Below are 26,137 nucleotides of genomic sequence, written 5' to 3'. Positions count from 1 at the left end.
CAGGGGGGGGCACAGGGCACGGTGACCGGCTGGGCGGGGACGGCGAGGACCTCAGGCCCGTGGGGGAGGGCAGTCACGGGCGGGTCACACGCCTGAGAGCAGTGGCCGCGAAGGAACAAACCCCCCCCCCCCCCCCGTCCACGTCTGCTGCTCAGAGCGAGGCCCCTCGCCACCAGCCAGCTCAGCCGGCCCGGACGCCTGGGGGTGGGGGGTGGCCCGTGTCTACGGGAAGGGAGGGCACCGGCGGGCAGAGCCACAGCCGCGGACACCGGCTGGGCATCTCGCGTGAAACCAGCAGCGCGTTTCCTTGCTGCCAGGAGCCCGCAAGATAAAACGAAGCCAGAAACGCCGCCCCGCCCCAGCCTCTCTCGGAGGCCCCACACTCCGTGACCGTGGCCAACGGGCATTGGTGCCGGCTCCGAGCGCCAGCACGGCACCACCAGGAGCGGCGGGCGAGGCGGCAGCTGGGAGTGAAGCCGTTCTAAGCCCTCCCTGCGTGTGATCGCTGCTCCCCGTGTTCCCCCCATCCCCCCCCCCCCCGCGTGGAGCTCCCGGGGGGGTCTCGCCCAGCACCGGGCTTGGTGCAGTCACACGACCCTCAGCACAGGCTCCTTTCCCTCGGACCGTCTCAGCCGGCACACTGTGCAATCTCAGGGCACGTGTCCCGGGCGGGCGGGAAGGGCCTGGGCCGGCGGGAACCGGTGCCGCCTACCTTGTTGTAATACTGCACCTGCACCACGTGCCACTGCCCGTCACTCACGCCCCCCGGCACCTGCGGGGCGACCGTGGTCGTGGTCTCACCTGGGGGCGGGGGGGGGGGGAGAAAAGCCGTCAGCGGCCCCGGAGGCTGAAGCCCCCCGAGGGTCTGGAGCCAGATCTGTCCTGATGACCAGGACAGGGTCTCAGCTTGTGCCTGCCTCCCGTCCACACGCCACCCCGCGTGAGCCACCCCAGGGAGCCCGTTTGGAGTCCCCGCTCCCGAGTTCCCACAGAACTAACGCCGCGGCCTCGGGCCTGGCTCAGGGCGGAACGGCGACCTGTGAGCCAGGAGGTCAGGGCCCCATCCCCGTGAGGGCACAGGCCGGGCTGCGGGCTGGATCCGGGAGGGGCGGGCAGGAGGCCGCCGATGGATGTCTCTCCTCACCGCTGTCTCCCTCCCTCCCCTCCCTCTGACATCAGTAAAGACACAGCGAGAAACAGGAACGCTGCCGGCCTGTGCGGCCCTCACGGCGGGCGGGCGGACGGACGGACGGACGGACGGAGCAGCCGGCTCCGGGCCTACCTGCCGAGAAGGTGAGCTGCACCTGCTCGCCCACCACCTCCAGCGCCAGGAAGTCGTGCTTCTCGTTGAAGCGTCCGTTGTACAGCAGCAGCCCGTCCCGCTCCCGCGTGGCGAACCTGCGGGCCAGGGGGCGGGTCACACGGGGCGGGTCACAGGGGGCGGGTCACAGGGGGCGGGTCACAGGGGGCGGGTCACAGGGGGCGGGTCACAGGGAGCGGGTCACACGGGGTGGGTCACAGGGGCGGGTCACAGGGGGCGGGTCACAGGGGGCGGGTCACAGGGGGCAGGTCACAGGGGGCGGGTCACACAGGGGCGGGTCACAGGGGGCGGGTCACAGGGGACGGGTCACAGGGGACGGGTCACAGGGGGCGGGTCACAGGGGGCGGGTCACAGGGGGCGGGTCACACAGGGGCGGGTCACACGGGGCGGGTCACACGGGGCGGGTAACACGAGGGCGGGTCACACGGGGCGGGTCACAGGGGGTGGGAGGGGCATGTCCTGTGGGGACCAGGTCCTGTGGGGGGAGGGGACCAGGTCCTGTGGGGGGAGGGGGCCAGGTCCTGTGGGGGGAGGGGGCCAGGTCCTGTGGGGGGAGGGGGCCACGTCCTGTGGGGGGAGGGGACCACGCCCTGTGGGGGGGGGAGGGGGCCACGTCCCGCGGGGGGAGGGGAGACACTCACGCGAGCGAGACGCTGAAGTGGAAGCGCTGGCGCAGGCCGCGGAAGGTGACGAAGGAGCGGGGCGGGAAGCTGCGGGCGGGCACCTCGCAGTAGGGCCTCTCGAAGCCGCCGGGCGGGCACACGCAGTGGAAGCCGCCGATGAGCAGGTTCACGCAGGTGCCGCCGTTCTTGCACACGCCCAGGGCGCAGCGGCCGGCGCGGGCGTTCACCTCACAGTGCTCGCCTGGGGGCGGACGGACGGACGGTCACACGGCCGCCGGGAGGGAGGGCCCCGGAGACACGGCCCCCCCGGCCCCGGAGACACGGCCCCTCGGCCCCGGAGACACGGCCCCCCCGGCCCCGGAGACACGGCCCCCCTGGGCCCGGAGACACGGCCCCCCGGCCCCCGAGACACGGCCCCCCCAGCCCCGGAGACACGGCCCCCCCGGGCCCGGAGACACGGCCCCCCGGCCCCGGAGACACGGCCCCCCGGCCCCGGAGACACGGCCCAGCCGGGTCGCAGCATCGAGCCACCCTGAGCACCAGAGAACGGCCGGCCGAGAGGACCAGCGCCCGGAGGGCCCTCCCCCTCCCCCACGCGGCAACGGGCACCGGAGAGCCTGGCCGGCCGGGGCCTGCCGGCGATGGGCCCGGGCCCTCCCACCGCCCATCGGGCCACCGGGTGCCAACTGAATCCCAACTCTTTCCAATGCATTTGTATTGGTTTCAGAGAAGAGGGGAGGAGAGAGAGAGAGAGAGGGAGAGAGAGAGAGGGAGAGGGAGGGAGAGGGAGGGAGGGAGGGAGGGAGGGAGGGAGAGAGAGAGAGAGAGAGAGAGAGAGAGAGAGAGAGAGAGGAACATCAATGATGAGAATCACTGATCGGCTGTCTCCTGCACGGACGGCCCCCTCTGAGGACCGAGCCCACAACCCAGGCCTCTGCCTGATGGGGAACTGAACTGTGCCCTCCCGGTTCATAGGTCGATGTTCAACCCCTGAGCCACACTGGCCGGGCCCAATTGGTCTCCATCACATGTTTCTCCCGCCAGCCAGTGAGCTCACCCAGGGCAGGCACCGCGGGACTAGTCCTCCCTGGAGCCTGGTCCCTCAGGGACAGGAGGTTCCGGAAGCTTCCCCAAGATGACCGCCTCAGCCCCAGGCCTGCTGGACCCAGAGCGCCCAGGACCTGGTCAGCCGTGAGGGTCCGAGTGCTGCCCACGGGAGGGGACAGCGGCACACGGCTCTGAGCTGGCCGCCCAGGCCGCTGGCAGCGTATGCCAGGCGGCCCTGCTCTCCGACGGGCGGGCGGCCCCACCCACACGGGGGCATCGCCAGCCCCTGGCCTCCCTGCCCACTGCCAGAAGCTTCCGACAACAGGAAACTCACCAGCTCTCTAACACCCTGGCCAAACAGTGATTTTTAAACGAGTGCCTTTCAAAACAAAGCGTTCCACCCACACGTTAAAAAACAAGCAGAAGCACTGTGCGCGCGCGGGGCCGCAGGAGCGACGGGCGCTGGGTGCCCCGCGTGCGGCCAGCACCTGCCCGCCTGGCTCAGGCTGGGGCCCAGAGGCCTTCCTGTGAGCACCGCCATCTTCTCTCTGCGATGGCCGCGCAGTCCTCCCCGAGAGCCCATCCCACTGAAGTCAGCGGCGCTTCCCGCGCGCGATGCATTGTCGTGCACACTGCTGACAGTTCTCTTTTATTGCAAACGCGAGACTCAGCCCAGCCTGCACCCTCTCCACCCGGGACCCCTCAGAGGACCCTCAGAGAATGTCCAACTGCCAGTGTAGGCAGCGGGTGGGGCTCACACCGGCAGTTAGACACCCCTTTCACAATCTAGGACCACTGATTCCTAACCGTTCATCTGCCTGCTGTCTGATCGCCCCTAACCACTCTGCCTGCCGGCCTGATCGCCCCCAACTACGCCGCCCTCCATGCCTGCTCACCCCCAACTGCCCCCCTTGCCAGCCTTATCACTCCTTACTGCCCCCCTGCCATCCTGCTTGCCCCCAACTGCCCCCTCTCCTGGCCTGATTGCTCCTAACCACCTCTGCCTCGGCCCCACCACGTGGCTTCGTCTGAAAGGGCGGCCGGAAGGTCTCCCGGTCTAATTAGCATATTACCTTTTATTCGCATAGATTACTGTTCACCATCGTCCTGGTGAGTCCAGGCAAGCCGCCCTCAGAACGTTCCTGAAGGGCTGAGCCGAAGGACACACGTTTCCAGGTTGGCATTCCCCAGCTCTGCCCCCGAGATGCCCACACTCACACGCCTCACCAACACCGTGGCCAACCCGCGGGCATGCTGCACGGCGACCACCGGGTCCCACAGGCGTGTGCGCGCGGGCGTTCCCGTGAGGCTCCATCTCCCTGGCAGCCCGTCTCCACGCCTGTGAGCTGCCCCGGCTCCTGTGCCCGTGGTTCTGACGGTCACACGTGTTCCACCCCCACCTGCACTCACCCTCCACCCACTCCCGGTCTCACACGTGTACGCATACACACGCAAACACTCCCCACACATTCCCGGTCTCACACGTGTGCTCGTACACATGCAAACACTCCCCACACACTCCCGGTCTCACACGTGTACGTGTACACATGCAAACACTCCCCACACACTTCCAGTCACACGTGTACGCGCACACACACAAACACTCCCCACACATTCCCGGTCTCACACGTGTGCTCGTACACACGCAAACACTCCCCACACACTCCAGTCTCACATGTGTGCTCGTACACACGCAAACACTCCCCACACACTCCGGTCTCACATGTGTGCTCGTACACACGCAAACACTCCCCACACATTCCCGGTCTCACACGTGTGCTCGTACACATGCAAACACTCCCACACACGCCCCCTCACACCTGCGCACACACCCGGCCACGCTCCGGCCTCGCTCTGGGAGCCCGTGGCCTCACGTTCTCGGCGTCAGCGCCGAACGCCCAGCTTAGGGCCGCCTGTCCGGCACCTCCAGCCTGCGCTCCCGGCCGTGCAGCACCGTGACGTGCAGGAGTGTTTGCTCCCACGTCGGGGCCGAGGGCAGGTCCTGGAATAACCGAGCCACCGAGAAAGGGCGGGCGGGGCGTTCCCCCGACGGAGACGGCAAACAGAGGGAGAAAGCACTGCCTTCCCGCGCCGCCCGAACCCTCCCCCGCTCCCGTCCAGAGGGGCCCACGCCGGGCGCTCCCAGCTCTGCCGTGGCCGTGGCCGTGGCCGGGAGGCCGGACTCACTCCCTCCACCCACCCCGGAGCCGGCTCCCGCGCCCTCCACCGCGTCCTTTACCTGAGGGGTCACCGGCTCTGCTCCCAAACACCGTTCCCGGGCCGCGGGGCCTCGCTCCCCAGGCCGCCCTGTGACCGGAGGGGCTGACGGGGGGGGGGGGGGGTGATCCTGGCACAGCCACGCAGGGCCCTGCTCCCACACCGGCAGGTCCCCGCTGCCTCTACTGCCCGGTGCGAGGGCCCAGCGCCCGCAGACCCTGCCCCTCAGGCCACCCAGCACGTGACTCTGGAGCTGCGCCCACTTCAGCCACGAAGGCATTGCTCTGCACTCCGGCCTCGGCGGTGTGCGCTGGCCGCTGTTCCCAGAGGGAACTGGCCCTCAGCCACAGAAGCCAATTCCCTCTCCCTCTGCAGCCAGAGCCCAGCGCCCAGGAGGGGGCAGGGCCAGGCTCCAGGGCGGTCCTTCCTGCCCCTCCCGGGGGGGGGGGGCACCAGCACTCCTTGGCTTGTGGCTGCACCACAGCTGGGCCCTCACACCAATCTGGACCCGCCCTCTCCCCTCCCCGGAGGTCACCGATCACCGGACTGCAGGATGATTCCGCCCCGAGAGGCTGAATGAATCCCGTCTGGAAAGACCCTCCTTCCAGAAGAGGTCACGTTCTGGGGTTCTGCACACACACTTGGGGAGACATCGCCCAACCCACCACTGCAGCCCGCGGTGTTCGTCACGAAAGTAAATCACCGGACGCGCTGGCGTCTGCACACTCCGTGGCCGGAGGCCGAGCAGCACGGGAGCCTGCGGGGGGCTGGGGGGCTGCCCACCGGATCCGGGGTCCCCCAGGTTCTGGGCTCTCTGCCCGGGAAGGCTCTGCCCCACCCTGTCCGCTGGACCAGGCCTGGGCCCCATGTCCCCTCACCCAGCCACTGCTCCCCTCGTCTCCACCTGATCTTCCCTCCCCACGCCTGCTCCCCGGGGACCCGCCTGGGGGAAGGCCATGCCCGTCCAGGGTGGAAGCCAGGAGAGCCGAGGGCCCACCCACTGCCCTTCCCATCCCCCCCATGCCACCCCCTGCACCTGGGTTACCCGCTCTGTGGCACCACCACAGCACCCCCGCCTCAGGGGCCCTGCACCCCCGCCAGCTGCCCCCCACCTTCCACACCCACCGGCCGCCGGGACCCCGGGAGAGAGCTGGACAGGAAGCTGCCCTGGCTCAGCCCTGGCCCTCCGCCTCCTGCCAGCCGTCCACACACGCCCACCTTGCACGCGGGCCCCACCGTCAGCCGGGCCGTCGGGACCCACAGGCTCATGAGGTCACCACCCCCCAGGACAGCCGGGGACCCCCTCCCGGGCCGGCCTGGCACCCGGGGCTTCGCCCACCAGCCTCCCGGGTCCCGGTGCCCCGACAGACTCTGATGAGCCCAGAACCGCCCTCTACGGAGTGCCAGCAGCGGGCACAGTGCCCCAGGCCGCGTCTCCCAGGCTCGGGGCGGGCAGGCTGGCCAGGGCCCAGGAGCACACAGCGAGCGCCCGGCACCCAGCAGCCCTCGCCGGCGCCCGGGCGATGAGGTCACGGCCAGGATCCCCCATTCCAAGCCCGTGACGCGCGGGCAGCGTTCTCGCGGGACACAAAGCGGGCGCTTGATGCCGAGGGTGGGAATGTGCTGATGCAAGGGGTGAGGAATTCCGCAGCCACGCACGCCCTTTCCGGAAAGGCTGCGGAGAACTGCCTCCGGGCCTCCAGGGCCGGCCTCCCCTCTGGTTCCAGAACCTTCCTTCAGGACTCCTGCAGAGTCCACGCTCTGCCCACCCCACTTTGTCTGAACTGTACACTGACCCCCACAGTGTCCCTCAGGGTGATGGTTATGCAGAGCGAGCAGGTCTAATGGCGGCCCTGGGGGCTGGGGGGGGGCACGCTGATACGTAATGGGCGCCCATTTCCAGGGCGGGCACTACCCCTCCTCCTCCTCCCCTCTCACCCCCACCGCCCCCACCCCCACTGCCCTCACCCCCACGGCCTCACTCCCCACCGCCCTCACCCCCACGGCCTCACTCCCACCGCCCCCACCCCCACCACCTCACCCCCACCGCCCTCACCCCCACTGCCCTCACCCCCACCGCCTCACTCCCCACCGCCTCACCCCCACTGCCATCTCAGCACGGCAGGTCCAAGGAAGCTGGAACGAGCTGGGATACGGGAGTTATTTTTTCTTTTTTTTTTATTGACTTCAGAGAGGAAGGGAGGGAAAAGATAGAAACATCAGTGATGAGAGAGGATCATGCATGGCCGCCTCCTGCACGCCCCCCTCTGGGGATGGAGCCTGCAGCCGGGCCTGTGCCCTGACTGGGGACTGAACCCTGATCTCCTGGGTCATAGTTGACGCTCAGCACGGCGCGGCCCTGCAGGCCGGGCTAGTGTGTCGCCCTCACTGTCATCGGCCGAAGGTAAACCGATCATATCGGGGCAACCGTGGGCACAGCTGTCGTGCGGCGCCAAAGACGCTGGTTTATGGAAACACGTCCTCGGAGGTGCTGCTGCCAGGGGTTAGCGCCATCTTTTCTGGGAACACACGTGAGCTTCCCCACGTCCCAGCATTCTGCCTGGAGGCCAGAGCATGCCGGGAGCCACACTCCGCCTGGAGGAAAACCCCTGCAGCCCCTGTCCCCCAACCATGACGGCAGCCCCCACCCGTGACGGCAGCCCGCCGCCCGCCCCCCCCCCCCCCCCGCCCATGGCACCCGGCCTCTGCTCTCCCCGGTACCCGGCCTCTCCCCGGTGCCCGGCCTCTCCCCGGTGCCCGGCCTCTCCCCGGTGCCCGACCTCTGCTCTCCCCGGTACCCGGCCTCTCCCCGGTGCCCGGCCTCTCCCCTCGGTGCCCGGCCTCTCCCCGGTGCCCGGCCTCTCCCCGGTGCCCGGCCTCTCCCCTCGGTGCCCGGCCTCTCCCTCGGTGCCCGGCCTCTCCCCTCGGTGCCCGGCCTCTCCCCTCGGTGCCCGGCCTCTCCCCGGTGCCCGGCCTCTCCCCTCGGTGCCCGGCCTCTCCCCGGTGCCCGGCCTCTCCCCTCGGTGCCCGGCCTCTCCCCGGTGCCCGGCCTCTCCCCGGTGCCCGGCCTCTCCCCGGTGCCCGGCCCTCCTCCCCGGTGCCCGGCCCTCTCCCCTCGGTGCCCGGCCTCTCCCCTCGGGCCCGGACTCTCCCCTCGGTGCCCGGCCTCTCCCAGGTGCCCCGGCCTCTCCCCCCGGTAGCCCGGCCTCTCCCCCCCAGGTGCCCGGCCTCTCCCCCTCGGTGCCCGGCCTCTCCCCCCGGTGCCCGCCTCTCTCCCCTCGGTGCCCGGCCTCTCCCCCCCGGTGCCCGGCCCGCCTCCCCCCGGGCCCGGCCTCTCCCCACGGTGCCCGCCCCTCTCCCCTCGGTGCCCGGCCTCTCCGCTCCCCGGGGCCCGGCACTCGCCCCGGTGCCCGGCTCTCCCCCCCACGGTGCCCGGCCTCTCCCCTCGGTGCCCAGTCTCTCCCCTCGGTGCCCGGCCTCTCCACACCGGGGCCCAGCCTCGTCCCCTCGGTGCCCCGGCCCTCTCCCCGTGCCCGGCCTCTCCCCGTACCCGGCCTCTGGCTCGGTGCCCGGCCTCTCCCCTCGGTGCCCGGGCTCTCCCCGGTGGGCCGGCTCTCTCCCCTCGGTGCCCGGCCTCTCCCCGGTGCCCGAACTCTCCCCTCGGTGCCCAGCCTCTCCCCGGTGCCCGGTCTCTCCCTGGTGCCCGGCCTCTCCCGGGGACGAAGCCTGGACGGGGTCCCCGCCCAGTGAAGACTGGTCCGCAGTGCCCAGCGGCTCCCGGCCGGCTCCCCAGCAGGGCGGGTGCGAGGCGGCGGGAGGACGGGACACGCAGGGCCCGGAGGGGCTGAGCACTGACAGCGAGCGTCCCCCCATCCCCCCACCCGAGGCCTCAGCGCCCTTCCATCCCGCCCCCGGCACCACAGCCCGGGCAGAGGGTCCGAGCAGCTCCGGCCGCCTCTCAGGCGTCTGCTTCCTGCCCTGGGAGAGGCGCCCCCGGAGAGGGCTGCCCAGGCCACGCTCCGGGCTCCGGGCTTCACCGTGACCCCGGTGACCCCCGACTCCGAGCCCGGTGCCCCCACTCCTTCCCCTCTCCCCTCCCACTCTCCCCTCCCAGGCCCTCACACCTCTCCTCTCCCACTGTTTGACTTTCTCGCCTTCTGATGAGGGCCCTGCCCCAGCCTCCTCCACCGCCCAGCCCCCCCTGCACCGCCCAGCCCCTCCCCAGCCCCCCCGCACCGCCCAGCCCCTCCCCCAGCCCCCCTGCACCCCCCAGCCCGTCCCCCAGCCCCCCCCCCCCCCCGCACCGCCCAGCCCCTCCCCCAGCCCCCCCTGCACCGCCCAGCGCCCCCTGCACCTCCCCGCGGGCTCCTCCTGGGCTGGGCCTTCTCACGGTGACTTCATTCTTGTCTTTGAGCAAATTCCCAGAACCCCAGACACACCCGTTTTTAAAAATAAAAGTGAAAAATGCATCCCAGCAGGGAGGAGAGAGAAGTTCCGTGAATCTGCGGCGGCTGTTTGGACAGGAGCCAGCCCCCGGGGCGGCCCCGCACCTGGGGAAGCGTGCGCGGCCTCCGTGCTCAAAGCCCGGCCTGCCCAGGCCCACCGCCCTGCCCCCGGAGCTGCCCCCACCCTCTCCCCTCCCCCGCACTGGGGGGGCAGGAAATAGCCCGAAACACCCACTCTGGGCTCAGGGGGCTCAGCGGGCTCAGGGGGCTCAGGGGGCTCAGCGGGCTCAGCGGGCTCAGCGGGCTCAGGGGGCTCAGGGGGCTCAGCGGGCTCAGCGGGCTCAGGGGGCTCAGCGGGCTCAGCGGGCTCAGCGGGCTCAGCGGGGTCAGGGGGCTCAGGGGGCTCAGGGGGCTCAGCGGGCTCAGCGGGCTCAGCGGGCTCAGCGGGCTCAGCGGGCTCAGGGGGCTCAGGGGGCTCAGCGGGCTCAGCGGGCTCAGCGGGCGGAGAGGCAGCCCGGGCGGAAGGACAGCTGCCAGGAGCGCCCGAGGCTCACAGGCCCCACCTCGCTATCGGTCAGGGAACCGTGCCAACCCTCGCACCGCAACGCGTCCAGACTCAGCTGGAATGCGCGCTAGCACCCACCCACCATCACCCCCACTCCCCCGCACCGCCCCCTACCGGCCCCCCCATCACCCCCCATCGCCCCCATACCTCCCCCATCACCCCCATCACCCCCCACCCCCCTCAACCTCACCCCGCATCACCCCCCCATCACCCCCCATCACCCCCCCTCACCCCCCCATCACCCCCTCACCCCCCATCTCCCCCATCAACCCCCCCCTCCATCACCCCCAATCTCCCCCCATCCCCCACCTCCCCACCACCCCCCCACCACCCCACACCCCCCCGCTATTCACTCCCCCTCAACCCCCCCATACCTCCATCCCCCCCCATCTCCCCCAACCCACCCCCATCACCCCCACCGCCCCCCCATCACCCCCCATTGCCCCCCATCCAACCCCCATTTCCACCCCCCACCCCCCCATCACCCCCCCATCACCCGCAGGAGCAGCCGCCCAGCCTCCGGGCTCAAACCCCTTCCTGCCACGGGAGGCCGCACTCCTCACTCACCGCCCGCCAGCCCCTCCCCCTCCCTCCGCTCAACCACAGCTCCAGCCCCAGGCCCCCCAGCACCCCGGCCCCAGGCCCCCCAGCACCCCAGCCCCAGGCCCCCCGGCCCAGGCCCCCAGCACCCCAGCCCCAGGCCCCCCGGCCCCAGGCCCCCCAGCACCCCGGCCCCAGGCCCCCCAGCACCCCATCCCCAGGCCCCCCGGCCCCAGGCCCCCCAGCACCCGGCCCAGGCCCCCAGCACCCCATCCCCAGGCCCCCGGCCCCAGTCCCCCCAGCACCCCGGCCCCAGGCCCCCCGGGCCCAGGCCCCCAGCACCCCGGCCCCAGCCCCCGGCCCCAGGCCCCAGCACCCCAGCACCCCTGGCCCCCGGCCCAGGCCCCCAGCACCCCAGCACCCCGGCCCCCCCCCCCAGCACCCCGGCTCCAGGCCCCCAGCACCCCGGCCCCAGGCCCCCCGGCCCCAGATCCCCCAGCACCCCAGCCCCAGGCCCCAGCTCTGGAGAACAGCCAGGAGACACCTGTCCACCCACAGGGACAGGCTCAGTGGGGGTGCCCCTCGGGGGGCCCGCTGTGCCTCTAGAGGAGCATCAGGGACAGCGGCCCTGGGTGCCAGCGGCCCTGGGTGCCAGCGGCCCAGGCCTCGCTGGCTCGTTCCGCCCACGGAGCCAGGCCCAGAGGGAGCCGGGGGTGGCCGGCAGGTGATGGAGCCCCGGACGCCAGCCCCTCCTCCCTGGGCCTGAGGTCGTGACCAGGACCCGTGAGAGAGGGAGGGGGCGCGCGGCCGCAGGCGCTGGGCCCCGGGACTCGGAGGAGTGAGGTGAGGACGGGGCTGCGGGCCGAGGTGTGCCAGCGGCTGCCTCCGGAGCGGGAGGGAGAGAACTCCCCCAGCGCCTCCGGGAGGGAGCGAGAGCGGCTGTGCCGTGTATGCCCTCCGGGGGCGCTGTCCCCGCAGGCTGTGCCTGTACGCCCCCCGGGGGCGCTGTCCCCGCAGGCTGTGCCGCGTACGCCCTCCGGGGGCGCTGTCCCCGCAGCCGCAGGCCAGGGAGGAGGGGTGAGCAGGCGCCCCACTGCTCCCCGGGCCCGTGGTCTGGCTCCGGCTGCAGGACCAGCCGCCTTCCACGCTGGACGCCGAGAGCCTGGGGCGACACCAGGAGGTTTGACGGCGGAGGCATGTCTTTGGGCCCGGCTGGCGCTGCTCAGTGGCTGAGCACTGACCCATGAACCAGGAGGTCACGGTTCGAACCCAGTCAGGGCACAGGCCCGGGCTGTGGGCTGGATCCCAGTGTGGGGCGTGCAGGAGGCCGCCGATCCCTGATTCTCCCTCATCACTGGTGTTTGTCTCTCTCCCTTTCCCTCTCCCTTCCTCTCTGAAATCAATGAGGACCTTTTTAAATAATAATAAAGGGACCGTAGGCCAGGATACCTCAGGACAGGAGCGCGCCCGAGGCGGCCCTCCCCCCAGCCGGCCTGTCAGCAGCACAGGAAGCGGCCGAGCGCCAGGCCGGCTCGCTTACCGGGGGCGGGTAACGGGAGCCGGGCGATGACACGCCGCTTTCACCGGGAGAAGTGCGCTCGGCCATCCCCACGCGGGAGCACGGCTTCAAAGGGAGGGAAGCGAGAGGGCGGGGACGGGTGCCTGCCACCAGCCCCCGGCCTGTCTGCGGGACCGCGGGTCAGAGTGCCCGGACGGTCAGCAGGCCCAGCCCACCCCCCCCCGGCCTGTCTGCGGGACCGCGGGTCAGAGAGTGCCCGGACGGTCAGCGGGCCCGGCCCACCCCCCCGCCCCGGCCTGTCTGCGGGGACCCCCCCCGGCCTGTCTGCGGGGACCGCGGGTCAGAGAGTGCCCGGATGGTCAGCAGGCCCGGCCCACCCCCCCAGGCCTGTCTGCGGGGACCCCCCCAGGCCTGTCTGCGGGGACCCCCCCCCCGGCCTGTCTGCGGGACCGCGGGTCAGAGTGCCTGGACGGTCAGCGGGCCCGGCCCCCGGCCTGTCTGCGGGGACCGCGGGTCACAGAGTGCCCGGACGGTCAGCGGGCCCGGCCCACCCCACACCCCCAGGCCTGTCTGCGGGGACCGCGGGTCAGAGTGCCCGGACGGTCAGCGGGCCTGGCCCCCGGACGGTCAGCGGGCCTGGCCCCCGGCCTGTCTGCGGGACCGCGGGACAGTCAGCGGGCCCAGCCCCGCCCGCCGCGTCCGGGCGATCCCAGCGATGACATGGTCCCCGCCACTATCTCCCTGCAATGACTTCCGTGATGAAAACTAAATTTGAGAACTTGGGGTGTTTTCAACAGGTCAACCCTCCTGGCAGGGGGCCCGGGCCCAGGGTCCCTCGTGGCCTCTCGAACCCCGGCCTGCTGCTGTGGCCCAGGAGGCAGGGCTGGACTCCTCGACCGCATCAGACGCCGGCCTCGGCTTCCGCTCCAGTGTGGGGTGCTGGCGGGACCCCCGCAGGTCCCCGCGGACACGTCTGGACCAGGGAAAGGGCCGATGGCACAGCAAAGCTGGGCAGCCCCCGAGGGCAGGGGCAGGTCTGCGGGCGCTGGCCGGGCACACAGCTGAGCCGATGGAGACTCACGGGGCCTGAGCGGCCGCCGGCGGGCTGACTCCAGGAGGTGGCGGCTTTTCTGGGGGGCGTGGGGCTGCAGCACGGGGACCGAGGCCGAGGCCAGCCCCGGCCACGGAGCGGAAAGGAGAGGGAGGGCAGACACCTACCACATGGGGACCTGCTCGGAGCACGGCGCCCAGGTCCCTGGGCAGAACCGGAGCCCCTCCCACCCGGCACCCAGGAGGGCGGCAGGGGCGGGGTCTCCTGTCTTGGCCGCTGCCAGGCGGGAGGGAGGCCCCGGGGCGGGCAACCCAGGTGCCTCTGCGGGCGCTCGCCGTTCCCACCGGCAGGTGACCGGCTGGCGCAGAGGCGGCTAGCCGGGCACACACCCCTCCGGAGGCCGCACAGCCGCTCCCTGGCGTCTCCTCCTGCCGGGCCGCAGCGCCGGGCCCACAGCCCACCACGCCCCCGCTTCCTGCTCAGAAAGGCCCTCATCCCCGGAGCCCCGCCTGAGCTCGGTGAACCGGTGTCTGCCCGCAGAACCGAGCGCACAGCTGTCTGTCGAACACGTGAGCCCGAGCCGCCGGCACAGACGGGGGCCTGCCGGCAGCGTCACCAGGAGCCGGCGATCCCGGCAGAGCGGGAGCCGCCGCTCCTGGGCTCGGGCGGGCTCTGCGGTTTCCAACGCCGGGAGGGCCGAGGCGGGGCGCGCGGAGCGCAGCGCGTGATCACCGCTCCGGGGACGAGGGGAGAGAGCCCTCTCCTCCCAGCCCGGACCGCCCGCTCCGCTTCCCTCCCGTCACGCCGCCACGGCGACCGCCCGCCGGGCACCGGGGCGCCTGCGCCAGCCCCGCCTGCGCCTGCCCGCGGGGAGGCCCGCGGGGTCTCCGAGGGGCACTGTGCCCGGGAGGGTGCCCACGCCACGGGCCACGGCGACCGCAGAGCCGGCGTCTGTCTGCCTCCACAGGCTCTATCCACGGAGCCAAACCGGTTCCGGCCAGATGTGTCTTTTTAACAATGCGTCCCAGGGCAGTTTAAAACAGTCCCGATTTAGCCGAAACCGGTTTGGCTCCGTGGATAGAGCGTCAGCCTGCGGACTGAAGAGTCGCTGGTTTGATTCCGGTCAAATGGCATGTGCATTGGTTGCAGGCACGTCCCCAGTAGGGGTGTGCAGGAAGCAGCTGACTGATGTTTCTCTTTCATCGATGTTTCTAGCTCTCTATCCCTCTCCCTTCTTCTCTGTAAAAAATCAATAAAATATATTAAAAAAGTAAAAAGAAAAAATTTTATTTTATTATTTTTTTTTATTTTTTTTTATATATTTTATTGATTTTTGGGGAAAATCGGGACTTTTTTAAAACGTTGCAGGATGCGGGACAAATTGTTAAAAATCGGGAAGGCTGGCCACCTTAGCCTCAGGCCAAGCACAGGTGCCCGCACCCCCCACCCCCCGCCTCACCTCCCCGCCCCCACGCCCCCGGCCGCACACCTACCCGTGAAGCCCTCCTGGCAGGCGCAGGTGCCGCAAGCACCCCCACCCCGCCTCACCCCCGTCCCCGTGCCCCCGGCCGCACCACCTACCCGTGAAGCCCTCCTGGCAGGCGCAGTGCCGCACGCCCCCCCACCCCCGCCTCACCCCGCTGCCCCCCACGCCCCGGCCCGCACACACCTACCCGTGAAGGCCCTCCTGGCAGGCGCAGGGTGCCGCACGCACCCCCAACCCCCCGCCTCACCCTGCTGCCCCCGCCCCGGCCGCACACCTACCCGTGGAAGCCCTCCTGGCAGGAGCAGGTGCCGCCGCACCCCCACCCCCCACCTCACCCCCCGCCCCCGCGCCCCCCGGCGCACACCTACCCGTGAAGCCCTCCTGGCAGGCGCAGGTGCCCGCACCCCCACCCCCCGCCTCACCCCGCTGCCCCCGCGCCCCCGGCCGCACACCTACCCGTGAAGCCCTCCTGGCAGGCGCAGGTGCCCGCACCCCCACCCCGCCTCACCCCCCGCCCCCGCGCCCCCGGCCGCACACCTACCCGTGAAGCCCTCCTGGCAGGCGCAGGTGCCCGCACCCCCACCCCCCGCCTCCCCCCCCCCCCCCGCGCCCCCGGCCGCACACCTACCCGTGAAGCCCTCCTGGCAGGCGCAGGTGCCGCACGCACCCCCACCCCCCGCCTCACCCCCCGCCCCCGCGCCCCGGCCGCACACCTACCGTGAAGCCCTCCTGGCAGGCGCAGGTGCCCGCACCCCCCCCCCCCCGCCTCACCCCCCGCCCCCGCGCCCCCGGCCGCACACCTACCCGTGAAGCCCTCCTGGCAGGCGCAGGTGCCCGCACCCCCACCCCCCGCCTCACCCCCCGCCCCCGCGCCCCCGGCCGCACACCTACCCGTGAAGCCCTCCTGGCAGGCGCAGGTGCCCGCACCCCCACCCCCCGCCTCACCCCCCGCCCCCGTGCCCCCGGCCGCACACCTACCCGTGAAGCCCTCCTGGCAGGCGCAGGTGCCGCACGCACCCCCACCCCCCGCCTCACCCCCCGCCCCGCGCCCCCGGCCGCACACCTACCCGTGAAGCCCTCCTGGCAGGCGCAGGTGCCCGCACACACCCCCACCCCCCGCCTCACCCCCCGCCTCACCCCCCGCCTCACCCCGCTGCCCCCGGCCGCACACCTACCCGTGAAGCCCTCCTGGCAGGCGCAGGTGTAGCCGCCCTCGCGGCTGTGGCAGCGGCCGTGGGGCCCGCAGGGGCTGGAGTAGCACAGGTCCACCTCGGTCTCGCAGGAGTCGCCGGTGAAGCCGGGCGGGCAGCGGCAGCGCAGCCCATGCACCGGGTGGATGGGCCGGAAGAGCACGGAGGCGGAGGCCAGGAAGGGCGCGGAGGAGTCGAAGCGCAGCACCGACACGCACTTCATGTAGTTCTCGCAGGGCTCGCGCAGGCAGATGTTGTCGTCGAAGGGCAGCACGCGCTGCGCGGACACGGCGGTGAGCAGCGTGCGGTTCAGGTAGATGCGCTCCTGCAGGTCCTCGGCGGGCAGGAAGCGGCCGCCGCCGCCGGGCAGCAGGGCCGAGAAGGTCACGTTCAGGATGCGGGCGCGCACGTCCGTGTCGTTCTGCACGTTGAAGACGAAGACGGCGTCCGCGCGGGTGGACAGCACGGCGGCCACGCCCTCCACGAAGCGCGCCAGCAGCGGCGACAGGAACTGCTCCTGCGACATGTCCTCCAGGCGCACCGTCACGCTGTGGGTCAGCATGTCGTCCGTGACGATGGTCACCCGCAGGGTGCAGAGCGCCGTGACGCTGTGGACGCCGTCTGCGGGCAGACACGGGGGCGGGTCACTCGGTGGCGGCCCGCGGCGCCCGGCCCCTCCCGCGACCCTCTCCTCCCTCGCCCGGCGCCCCAACGCTCAGCCTCCACGTCGGTGTGGCTCCGGAGCCCCCGGGGGGACCCCCCCGCACCCCACCGCTCAGCACGGCCACTGGGATCGGCCCCCAAGCTCTGCTGCAGACACAGGGGACCCTGAGCCGCGGTTTCATGCCTCTGCACCTGCTCCAGCCGCCAGGAGACCCCCGGTCCCACCCAGGCCCGGGGTGAAGGCTGCTCCCCCTGATCTCTGGGCCCTGCACACAACACGCTCAGCGGTGCTGCTCTGGACACGCACACGCGGACACCGCACCCCGGCCCCACAGCGGACCAACCGCAGAGCCAGGTCCTTAGGGCTCTGAGACAGGAAAGGGCAGCACTCTGGGGGTACAGGGCTGAGCAACCAGCGGTCCGAGCCCGGACTCAGAGGAGCTGCCCCAGGGCCAGGCCCAGGGGCTCCCAGCGATGGTGAGGGGCCTCCCAGGCCCGCCAGGACGGCGCCAAGGGCCCCGAGAACGCTGGGCAAAGCCACCTCCCCTGACTCTCACTCAGTGTCCCGCAGCCTGGTGTGCCCCCTTCCGCTCCCTCAATGTGGCTCCCTGCCTGCCCCCCCCCCGTTTCCATGGTGACAAGCCCCCCACTTCCTTTCAGCACAAAACGTGTGGGGACAATGGGAAATGGAGCCGCTCCAGAGTCAGCACCTTGCTGCTCCGTGTGGCCGTCCCAGCGAACCGGAGGGTCCGGCCGGTTCGGAGGAAACCGTGAGGAATCCGGAGACGGGACACTTCCTGCGGGGAGCACAGGCCCAGCCCCCCAACACGGCTCCTGGGGCGGTGCCCGTCCCCCGAGGCCCGGCGGTCTGCGTGACCTGGGCGCAGGGTGCGGGACGGGCTCGAGGACAGTATCGAGGCCAGGACCACACAGCGGGGCGGCACATGGACAGCCCCGACCGCCTGCAGCTCACACCGAAGGCCGGAGGTGACCACAGGTAAGCGACTCGGAAAAGGGAATGAAGGCAAAGAGAATGCAAGACACACGGGCGGACAGACCTCCTTCCCCCACAGGAGGGCCCTCCCCCGACAAGGGCTCCCCGAGACGCAGGCTGGGCAGGAGCTGCCTCAGTTTCCCTCCCCCTCCATCCTCACACGGCAGCCCCAGCCGTGGTCCCTGCGGCCCCGATGGCCCCCAGCATCCGACCTCATGGTCCCACAGGGTCTGCCTGTCACCTCCCGCCCCCTCCACCCGCCCCAGGGCCTTGGCACGCCCTACCGCGCTGGGAGCACCGCCCTCCTGCCCCACGCCATCCAGGCCTCAGCCGACTGCCCCTCCGCACAGGGCCTGCTGCACCCCCCCACACCCTGCTTTAACCCCCCACGATCTTATTGTCATATCTGTCACCCCGCCCCCCGCGGGCCCACGAGGACCAGGAACCTGCAGGTCCAGTTCCCGCCCAGCACCTCTCGTCCAGAACAGCTCCTGGCACCGGAGCCGCTGGGTCAACATCGGTGCAGCGGGAGGCGGGAGGGGGCAGGGAGGGCGGGAAGGATGGGGTTCCAGTGGCTTCTCTTTCACCCGAGACTGACGTTTGCACAAACAGCACAGTCTCCGCTTCCCAGGTGAGCTGTTTTCCTGGGTGTTTTTTCTTTTCTTTTTCTGTGCAAAGGCCCGTCCTGCCACCCGGACAGAGGCTGGTTCCTGTCTGCTTCCCGGTGGCAGCTGTGAGGAAACACGCCTTCAACCGGAAGCCACACGAGGACGTGGCCTGGCCCACGATGAGGTGGTTTCTAAAAGGAGCCGATTTTAGCCCCGCGCCCCGCGGGTCCTGGGTGCTCCGGGCCGCCCTGCCCTCGGGGGCGGGTGGGGGCTCCGGGCTCAGGCCCTCCCGCGGGCGGCCCCGGAGGACTCAGCGTGTGGGACGCCCAGGAAGTCGCCGCGTGGCAGGGACCCCACTGCATGCAGGGACAGAGCGGCTGACCAGGGACGGAGCACGGACTGTGAGGTCCCGGGGAATGCGCTGGGAAACAGCAGGCACCTGCCGGTCACCGCCGACTCCTCCCCACACCACGGACCCTCCCGGCACCCAGCTCCTGGGGGACAACGGATCTGCTTCGTACGTGTCGCCCAGGCTGGGTTCCTGAGCCCCTCACCCGAGCCACAGAGGGGGAGACAGAATGCGTGTGCCACTCAGCTAGGGTTCGGGGAGCCTGAGGGAGGGCCTGTGGAGGATGAAGAAAAGACAGACAAAGAGAAAAGCGGGGTCCAGGTGGATCTCCCGTGCCTGGCTGAGGCCACAGAGACCCAGGCGGCTGGCTGAGCCTTATTTTATAGCCAGAGGGAAACAACGTAGTGGTCACCACGGTTACAATGTTCTTGTGAGTTTCACTTGTTTTGGCAGCACTTGCTGCCCCTCCCGCAGCCCATCAGCTGCCCAGATAGGGTCTAGGAAGCCTCATAAGGAAAAGCTTAATGATGCTAAGAGGCTGTGCCCTCCACGCTGGGACTTGTTTGCGGCTTTGCCAGCGGGTCAATCTGAGGCTTAACCCTACGGCCGCTCCCTACAGCTGTGGGCTCTGACAGTGACCCCAACGGTGCGCCTGTGGAGGGAGGATCTGCAGGAGGCCGTGCGCCGGGGAGGCCGTGCGCCCAGGGGAGGCCATGCACCGAGGGAGGCCATGCGTCTGTGAAAGGCCGTGCGCCAGGGGAGGCCGTGAGCCTGCGGAGGCCGTGAGCCCGCGGAGGCCATGCGCCGGGGGAGGCCGTGCGCCGGGGGAGGCCGTGCGCCGGGGGAGGCCATGCACAGGGGGGAGGCCATGCACTGCGTCGTGAAAGGCCGTTTGCGCCGGGGAGGCCGTGCGCCCGGGGAGGCCATGCGCCCAGGGAAGGCCACGTGCCTGGCTGGGGGAGGCCGTGCGCCGGGGGAGGCCGTGCGCCGGGGAGGCCGTGCACAGGGGGAGGCCGTGCGCCGGGGGAGGCCGTGCGCCGGGGGAGGCCGTGCACAGGGGGAGGCCGTGCGCCGGGGAGGCCTGCGCCGGGGAGGCCTGCGCCGGGGGAGGGCCGTGCCCGGGGGAGGCCGTGCGCCGGGGGAGGCCGTGCACAGGGGAGCCCGTGCACATGGGGAGGGCCGTGTACCAAGGGGGAGCCGTGCACAGGGGGAGGCCGTGCGCCGGGGAGGCCGTGCACCAGGGGGAGGCATGAGCCCGTGCGGGGGAGCCGTGCGCCGGGAGGCCGTGCACAGGGGAGGCCGTGCACAGGGGGGAGGCCGTGCACAGGGGGAGGCCGTGCGCCGGGGGAGGCCGTGCACAGGGGGAGGCCGTGCGCCGGGGGAGGCCGTGCACCAGGGGGAGGCCGTGTACCGGGGGGAGGCCGTGCACCGGGGGGAGGCCGTGCGCCCGGGGGAGGCCGTGCACCAGGGGAGGCCGTGCGCCGGGGGAGGCCGTGGCGCCAGGGGGAGGCCGTGTAAACCGCGGGGGAGGGCCGTGCCAGGGGGGAGGCCCGTGCGCCAGGGGGAGGCCCGTTGTACCAGGGGAGGCCGTGCGGACGGGGGGAAGGCCGTGAACGGGGGGCGGCCGGGGACGGGGGGAGGCCGTGCGCCCGGGGAGGCCGTGCACCAGGGGAGGCCGTGCGCCCGCGGAGGCCGTGCACCGGGGGAGGCCGTGCACCGGGGGGAGGCCGTGCACAGGGGGAGGCCGTGCACCGCGAAGGCCGTGCACAGGGGGAGGCCGTGCGCCTGGGGGAAGGCCGTGCGCCCCGGGTGAGGCCTTGCACCAGGGGACGTGCCCGTGCGCCCCGCGGAGGACGTGCACCGGGTGAGGGGCGTGCACAGGGGGGGGGGGAGGCCATGCACAGGGGGAGGCCGTGCACCGGGGGAGGCCGTGCACAGGGGGGAGGCCGTGCACAGGGGGGAGGCCGTGCACAGGGGAGGCCGTGCGCCCGCCGAAGGCACAGGGGGTCACGCAGGGCAGCGCCTGTCTGACCTCTGACTCTGTTGACAGGATGCCCGTTTCCACTCCCACGGCCCCCGTGGAGGGCCGAGCCCTGGGCGCCGGGGGCAGAGGACACGGGTGTTCAGGGGGCCAGGGGCCCGCAGGACAGCGGACGGAGCTGCATCTGCGAGACGCGGTGCCAGGATGCCCGAGGAGGCCGCGGGGTCTCCCTGCAGCCCGGCGGGCCGGGGTCAGCAGGAAGCGGTGGCAGTGCCCGGGCCCCGGACAAAGCACCACATCTGGGCGCAGGAGCCGGGATCCCGTGTCGGCGGGGCTCCGGTCCCGCCTCGCCGGGCATCTGCCGTCACCGAGATCCTCGTGTCCTCGGCCTGCCCCCCTCCAACCGCTGCCACATGGCCGCCCCCTGTGTCCGTGTCCCAACTCCCCTCCCTTAAGGACTCTAGGCTGTTGGGCGAGGGCCCACCTGGCCCAGCTGACTTCGTCTCAAAGCTGCGGGCACAGCTGCCCGGGTGCTGACGCTAAGTCCCACCCCGGGTTCCAGGTGGACGTGAGCTGGGCAGACGGGAGCGTAGGCCGGTGGGGGTCCTCGATGCTGCCCGCCAGCCAGGCTTTGGCGGGCGCACACAGGAGAAGCACCCACAGCGTGGCGTGGGCCTGAGTGACGGCAGCGACACCTCCTTCCACACACACGCTGCGAGGAGAGGCTGTGAGGCCGGCCGCTGGGGGCCTGGCGGGGGCGGGCGGAGAGCCTGACCTCACAGCGTGAGGCCCGGGCACTGCCCTGGGCGGAGCCCTCGGGGACCTCCGCTCTCGCTGCCCCAGCACCCGAGGGGACAACCACCCCCCACCTCCACCTGCACTTCCAGGGGAGCCCTCCAGCGTGTGAACATTCTCTTTTGGGGAAAGATCAAATATTGGCCCAGACGGCTATTAATTTGCACCTTACGAGGCAGGCGAGACCAGAGAGTGGGGTGTTCTTTCTTCCTGGTTAAATATTTGCTAAGAAATTCCAACCCCACATCACAGAGCCCCAGCCCGCAGGGCAGGCACCGGAGGGGGGAGGAGGGAGGGGAGAGGAGTTTAGATGGTTCACCAGCCTCCCCCAGCCCCTCCCCCGCAGAGGCCTCCCCCTCGGAGAACCGGGCTCCGCACCCCCCCCCCCCCCCCGCCTGCATCGTGCTTGTCCTGCCGAGTCTCATTCCCTCCTCCCACCTCGGGGTCCCCCTCCAGATGGCGGCAGCCCCGCATTCAGAGGGGACAAACGGTCCCCGGGTGGGTCTAGCAGAGACCAGCTCTCCTTCCACCTGTTTGCCCTGCGGCCCCCTCCCCCTAACTCCCTCCTCCCTCCCCGAAACCAACCAGCTGCAGGCGGACTCAGAGGGCGCGGGGCTGCCCGGGACGGACCAGGCCGAGTGGAGCATCGCCTGGCTCCGTCCAGGGGACGGGAGGGCATCTCCAGTGAGGCTGGAAGCCGTTCTCCCCTTCCCCACCCCTCCCCCCGCGGGCCGACACCTTCCTCTCCCAGCACCGGCTCAGCGGCGCCCACAGGCTCCCGCCGCCGGGCAGTGCCGCGTCTGCGGAGGGGCCGGCGCAGCGGGCAGCGGTGCCACGGCAGATGGGGAAACAGAACACAGGCCCTGTGGGCGCCAGGGCGGGCTTCCTCACGTGACACTCCGGCCCTCTGGCTCAGGTCCTTTCCCCGTCCCCTGGGACAGGCCCCCATGTGTGCTGGGAGCGGCCTGGCCCGATGCCCCCTCTGCTCCCACTGCCCACCGTGCCGGCCACCGGCTCCCAGGAGGGAGTCTCCGCTGAGCACCTACTGTATGCACAGCCAGGACCTCCTGCCGCCCTTCCTCACTTAATGCCCCTCACACACAGACACGCACTGCTCCCACACCCACACGCTCCACACACACTCACACACACGTGCACAGACATTCACAGACATACACACAGACACACACTGCTCCCACACCCACACGCTCCACATACACTCACACACATGTGCACATACATTCACACACATACTCACACACATACTCACAGACACGCACTGCTCCCACACCCACACGCTCCACATACACTCACTCACACACTCACACACATGTGCACATACTTACATTCACACACATACACACTGCTCCCACACCCACACGCTCCACATACACTCACACACTCACACACACGTGCACATACTTACATTCACACTCATACACACTGCTCCCACACCCACACGCTCCACATACACTCACACACATGTGCACATACTTACATTCACACACATACTCACACTCATAGTCACAGACACGCACTGCTCCCACACGCTCCACATACACTCACACACTCACACACATGTGCACATACTTACATTCACACACATACTCACACTCATACTCACAGACACGCACTGCTCCCACACCCACACGCTCCACATACTCACACACTCACACACATGTGCACATACATTCACACACATACTCACACACATACTCACAGACACGCACTGCTCCCACACCCACACGCTCCACATACACTCACACTCACACACTCACACACATGTGCACATACATTCACACACATACTCACACACATACTCACAGACACGCACTGCTCCCACACGCTCCACATACACTCACACATGTGCACATACTTACATTCACGCACACACGTGCAGATGCTTATACACACACACACCCCTCCGAGCTTCTTCCGAAGGACTCGGACGCCCAGCCCCCGCGGCGCCCCGGCCTGGTCTGTCAGACGGGAAGGGATTAGTCTAATATCAGATGCCTGCTATTAAGTGATTAAGAGACGACTTAAAAGTAACAAATTGGAGCTCCCTCCGACGTGCCCCAAGGGCACAGGTTCCCGGGGTCCACCCTGCCCGCCCCCCGCCCGGAAGAGGGCTGGTGCAGTGGGTCCTTCAAAGACCCAATCTGCAACCAAACCCCGCAGCTCACTGGCACCGTCACCACTCACTCAGCACCTGCCCACCCTCGGTGCCAGCCCAGACCTGCAGACCCAGGGCCACATCCTGCCTCCTGGGGCCTCCTGGGACCTCAGTGGTGGCGACAGCCACAGCCACGGAGTGAAGTGCCTGGGAGTGTCCAGGTGAGAGGGGGAGGAGTGGGGGAGGGGCGCCCAGGGGGCTGATGGGAGGTGTGGGGGAGGGGAGCCCAGGGGGCTGATGGGAGGTGTGGGGGAGGGGCGCCCAGGGGGCTGATGGGAGGTGTGGGGGAGGGGAGCCCTGGGTGCTGATGGGAGGTGTGGGGAGGGGAGCCCTGGGTGCTGATGGGAGGTGTGGGGGAGGGGCACCCAGGGGGCTGATGGGAGGTGGGGGGGAGGGGCGCCCTGGGGGCTGATGGGAGGTGTGGGGGAGGGGTGCCCTGGGGCTGATGGGAGGTGTGGGGGAGGGGCGCCCAGGGGGCTGATGGGAGGTGTGGGGGAGGGGAGCCCTGGGGGCTGATGGGAGGTGTGGGGGAGGGGTGCCCTGGGTGCTGATGGGAGGTCTGGGGGAGGGGTGCCCTGGGGGCTGATGGGAGGTGTGGGGGAGGGGCGCCCTGGGGGCTGATGGGAGGTCTGGGGGAGGGGTGCCCTGGGGGCTGATGGGAGGTCTGGGGGAGGGGTGCCCTGGGGGCTGATGGGAGGTGTGGGGGAGGGGCGCCCTGGGGGCTGATGGGAGGTGTGGGGGAGGGGCGCCCAGGGGGCTGATGGGAGGTGTGGGGGAGGGGAGCCCTGAGTGCTGATGGGAGGTGTGGGGGAGGGGCGCCCTGGGGGCTGATGGGAGGTGTGGGGGAGGGGCGCCCTGGGGGCTGATGGGAGGTCTGGGGGAGGGGTGCCCTGGGGGCTGATGGGAGGTGTGAGGGAGGGGCGCCCAGGGGGCTGATGGGAGGTGTGAGGGAGGGGCGCCCAGGGGGCTGATGGGAGGTCTGGGGGAGGGGTGCCCTGGGGGCTGATGGGAGGTGTGGGGAGGGGTGCCCTGGGGCTGATGGGAGGTGTGGGGGAGGGGCGCCCAGGGGGCTGATGGGAGGTGTGGGGAGGGGTGCCCTGGGGCTGATGGGAGGTGTGGGGGAGGGGCGCCCAGGGGGCTGATGGGAGGTCTGGGGGAGGGGTGCCCTGGGGGCTGATGGGAGGTGTGGGGGAGGGGCGCCCAGGGGGCTGATGGGAGGTGTGGGGGAGGGGTGCCCTGGGGCTGATGGGAGGTGTGGGGGAGGGGTGCCCTGGGGCTGATGGGAGGTGTGGGGGAGGGGAGCCCTGAGTGCTGATGGGAGGTGTGGGGGAGGGGTGCCCTGGGGGCTGATGGGAGGTGTGGGGGAGGGGTGCCCTGGGGGCTGATGGGAGGTGTGGGGGAGGGGCGCCCAGGGGGCTGATGGGAGGTCTGGGGGAGGGGTGGCCCTGGGGCTGATGGGAGGTGTGGGGGAGGGGCGCCCTGGGGGCTGATGGGAGGTGTGGGGAGGGGTGCCCTGGGGGCTGATGGGAGGTGTGGGGGAGGGGTGCCCTGGGGGCTGATGGGAGGTGTGGGGGAGGGGTGCCCTGGGGGCTGATGGGAGGTCTGGGGGAGGGGCGCCCTGGGGGCTGATGGGAGGTGTGGGGGAGGGGTGCCCTGGGGGCTGATGGCGGTGGGATGGGCACTGCCTGGAGCCGGGGCTCAGGAGGGGGCACTCCGGGCGAAAGAGCAGCTGGAGGCTTGTGGTCAGCAGTGCTCAGGGCCGTCCCAGCCCTGTCCCCACACGGCCCTGTGGCAACCATCACTGTGGTGTCCCCCCCACTCCCTTCTCCGTCCCACGTGGACACGGGACGCCCTGGGAGCTGGGCAGCCGAGCTGGGGGCAGCAGGGCGGGAAGCAGTGCGTGGGGCACCGTGCAGGCAGCAGTGAGTCGGGAGCGCGTGCGTGTGTGCCCCGTGCCTGCATGTGTGCGCGCACACGTGTGTGGGTCAGTGGGCCTGTTGGGGGCAGGGCTTTATCGCCTCAGCAGCGGGCGGGCGGTCACGGTGGCAGGAGGGACAGACCGCTCGGCCCCGGCCGTGCCCAGGCCGCCGGGGCGGGCACGGCTGCTCGGAGCCGGGGACTCGGTGCTGCAGGACCTTCTCCCTGTGGGGCCGGTCCCCGAGGCCTCCGGCCTTTCTTACCTGGAGCTGCCAGCCCGCAGACGGCTGCGGCCGGCCCTCCCGCTGCCACCGGGGCCAGCGCCCCTCTCTGGGGTGGCTGCTTCCCGGCCCCGTGGGGGGGGCGTTGTGAGAAGGCGCGTGTGGCTGGCACCCGGGCAGCTTTGCTATGGCTCCTGCGCGGGCAGAGCCGACCTCGCTCACCCTCCCCTTCCCACCGCCGCCGAGGGTTAATGAGGCGGAGAGGGAGCCGGGTCTGGGGCCCCGGCCTCCGCGGACTCCCCGACCTCGGCCACGTCCCGCCGGCCGCTGCGGCCATGGAGCCGGCACCGGGATGGCCCTGGTTCTCTCCCACCCGGACAGCAGCTGCCGGCGCCGGAGAACCCGTGTCCGCCCTCGGTGCCGCCGGGC

The 26,137-nt window shown here is 71.0% G+C and overlaps 1 protein-coding gene across 1 annotated transcript in view; it reads right to left on the bottom strand.

Moving 5' to 3' along the window:
- The window catches only part of CELSR1 (cadherin EGF LAG seven-pass G-type receptor 1), an 87,701-nt gene that overhangs the window by 38,741 nt on the left and 22,823 nt on the right, over positions 1-26,137 (bottom strand). The window contains 4 exon segments of the mRNA XM_036420221.2: positions 713-801; positions 1,283-1,398; positions 1,963-2,185; positions 15,990-16,625. Coding sequence (XP_036276114.1) covers positions 713-801; positions 1,283-1,398; positions 1,963-2,185; positions 15,990-16,625 — 1,064 coding nt within the window.

Source organism: Pipistrellus kuhlii, unplaced genomic scaffold (genome assembly GCF_014108245.1).
Source record: "Pipistrellus kuhlii isolate mPipKuh1 unplaced genomic scaffold, mPipKuh1.p scaffold_m20_p_64, whole genome shotgun sequence".
NCBI classification, from domain to species: domain Eukaryota; kingdom Metazoa; phylum Chordata; class Mammalia; order Chiroptera; family Vespertilionidae; genus Pipistrellus; species Pipistrellus kuhlii.
The sequence above is the reverse complement of the archived record's forward strand: the minus strand, read 5'-3'. Positions and strand labels throughout refer to the sequence as shown.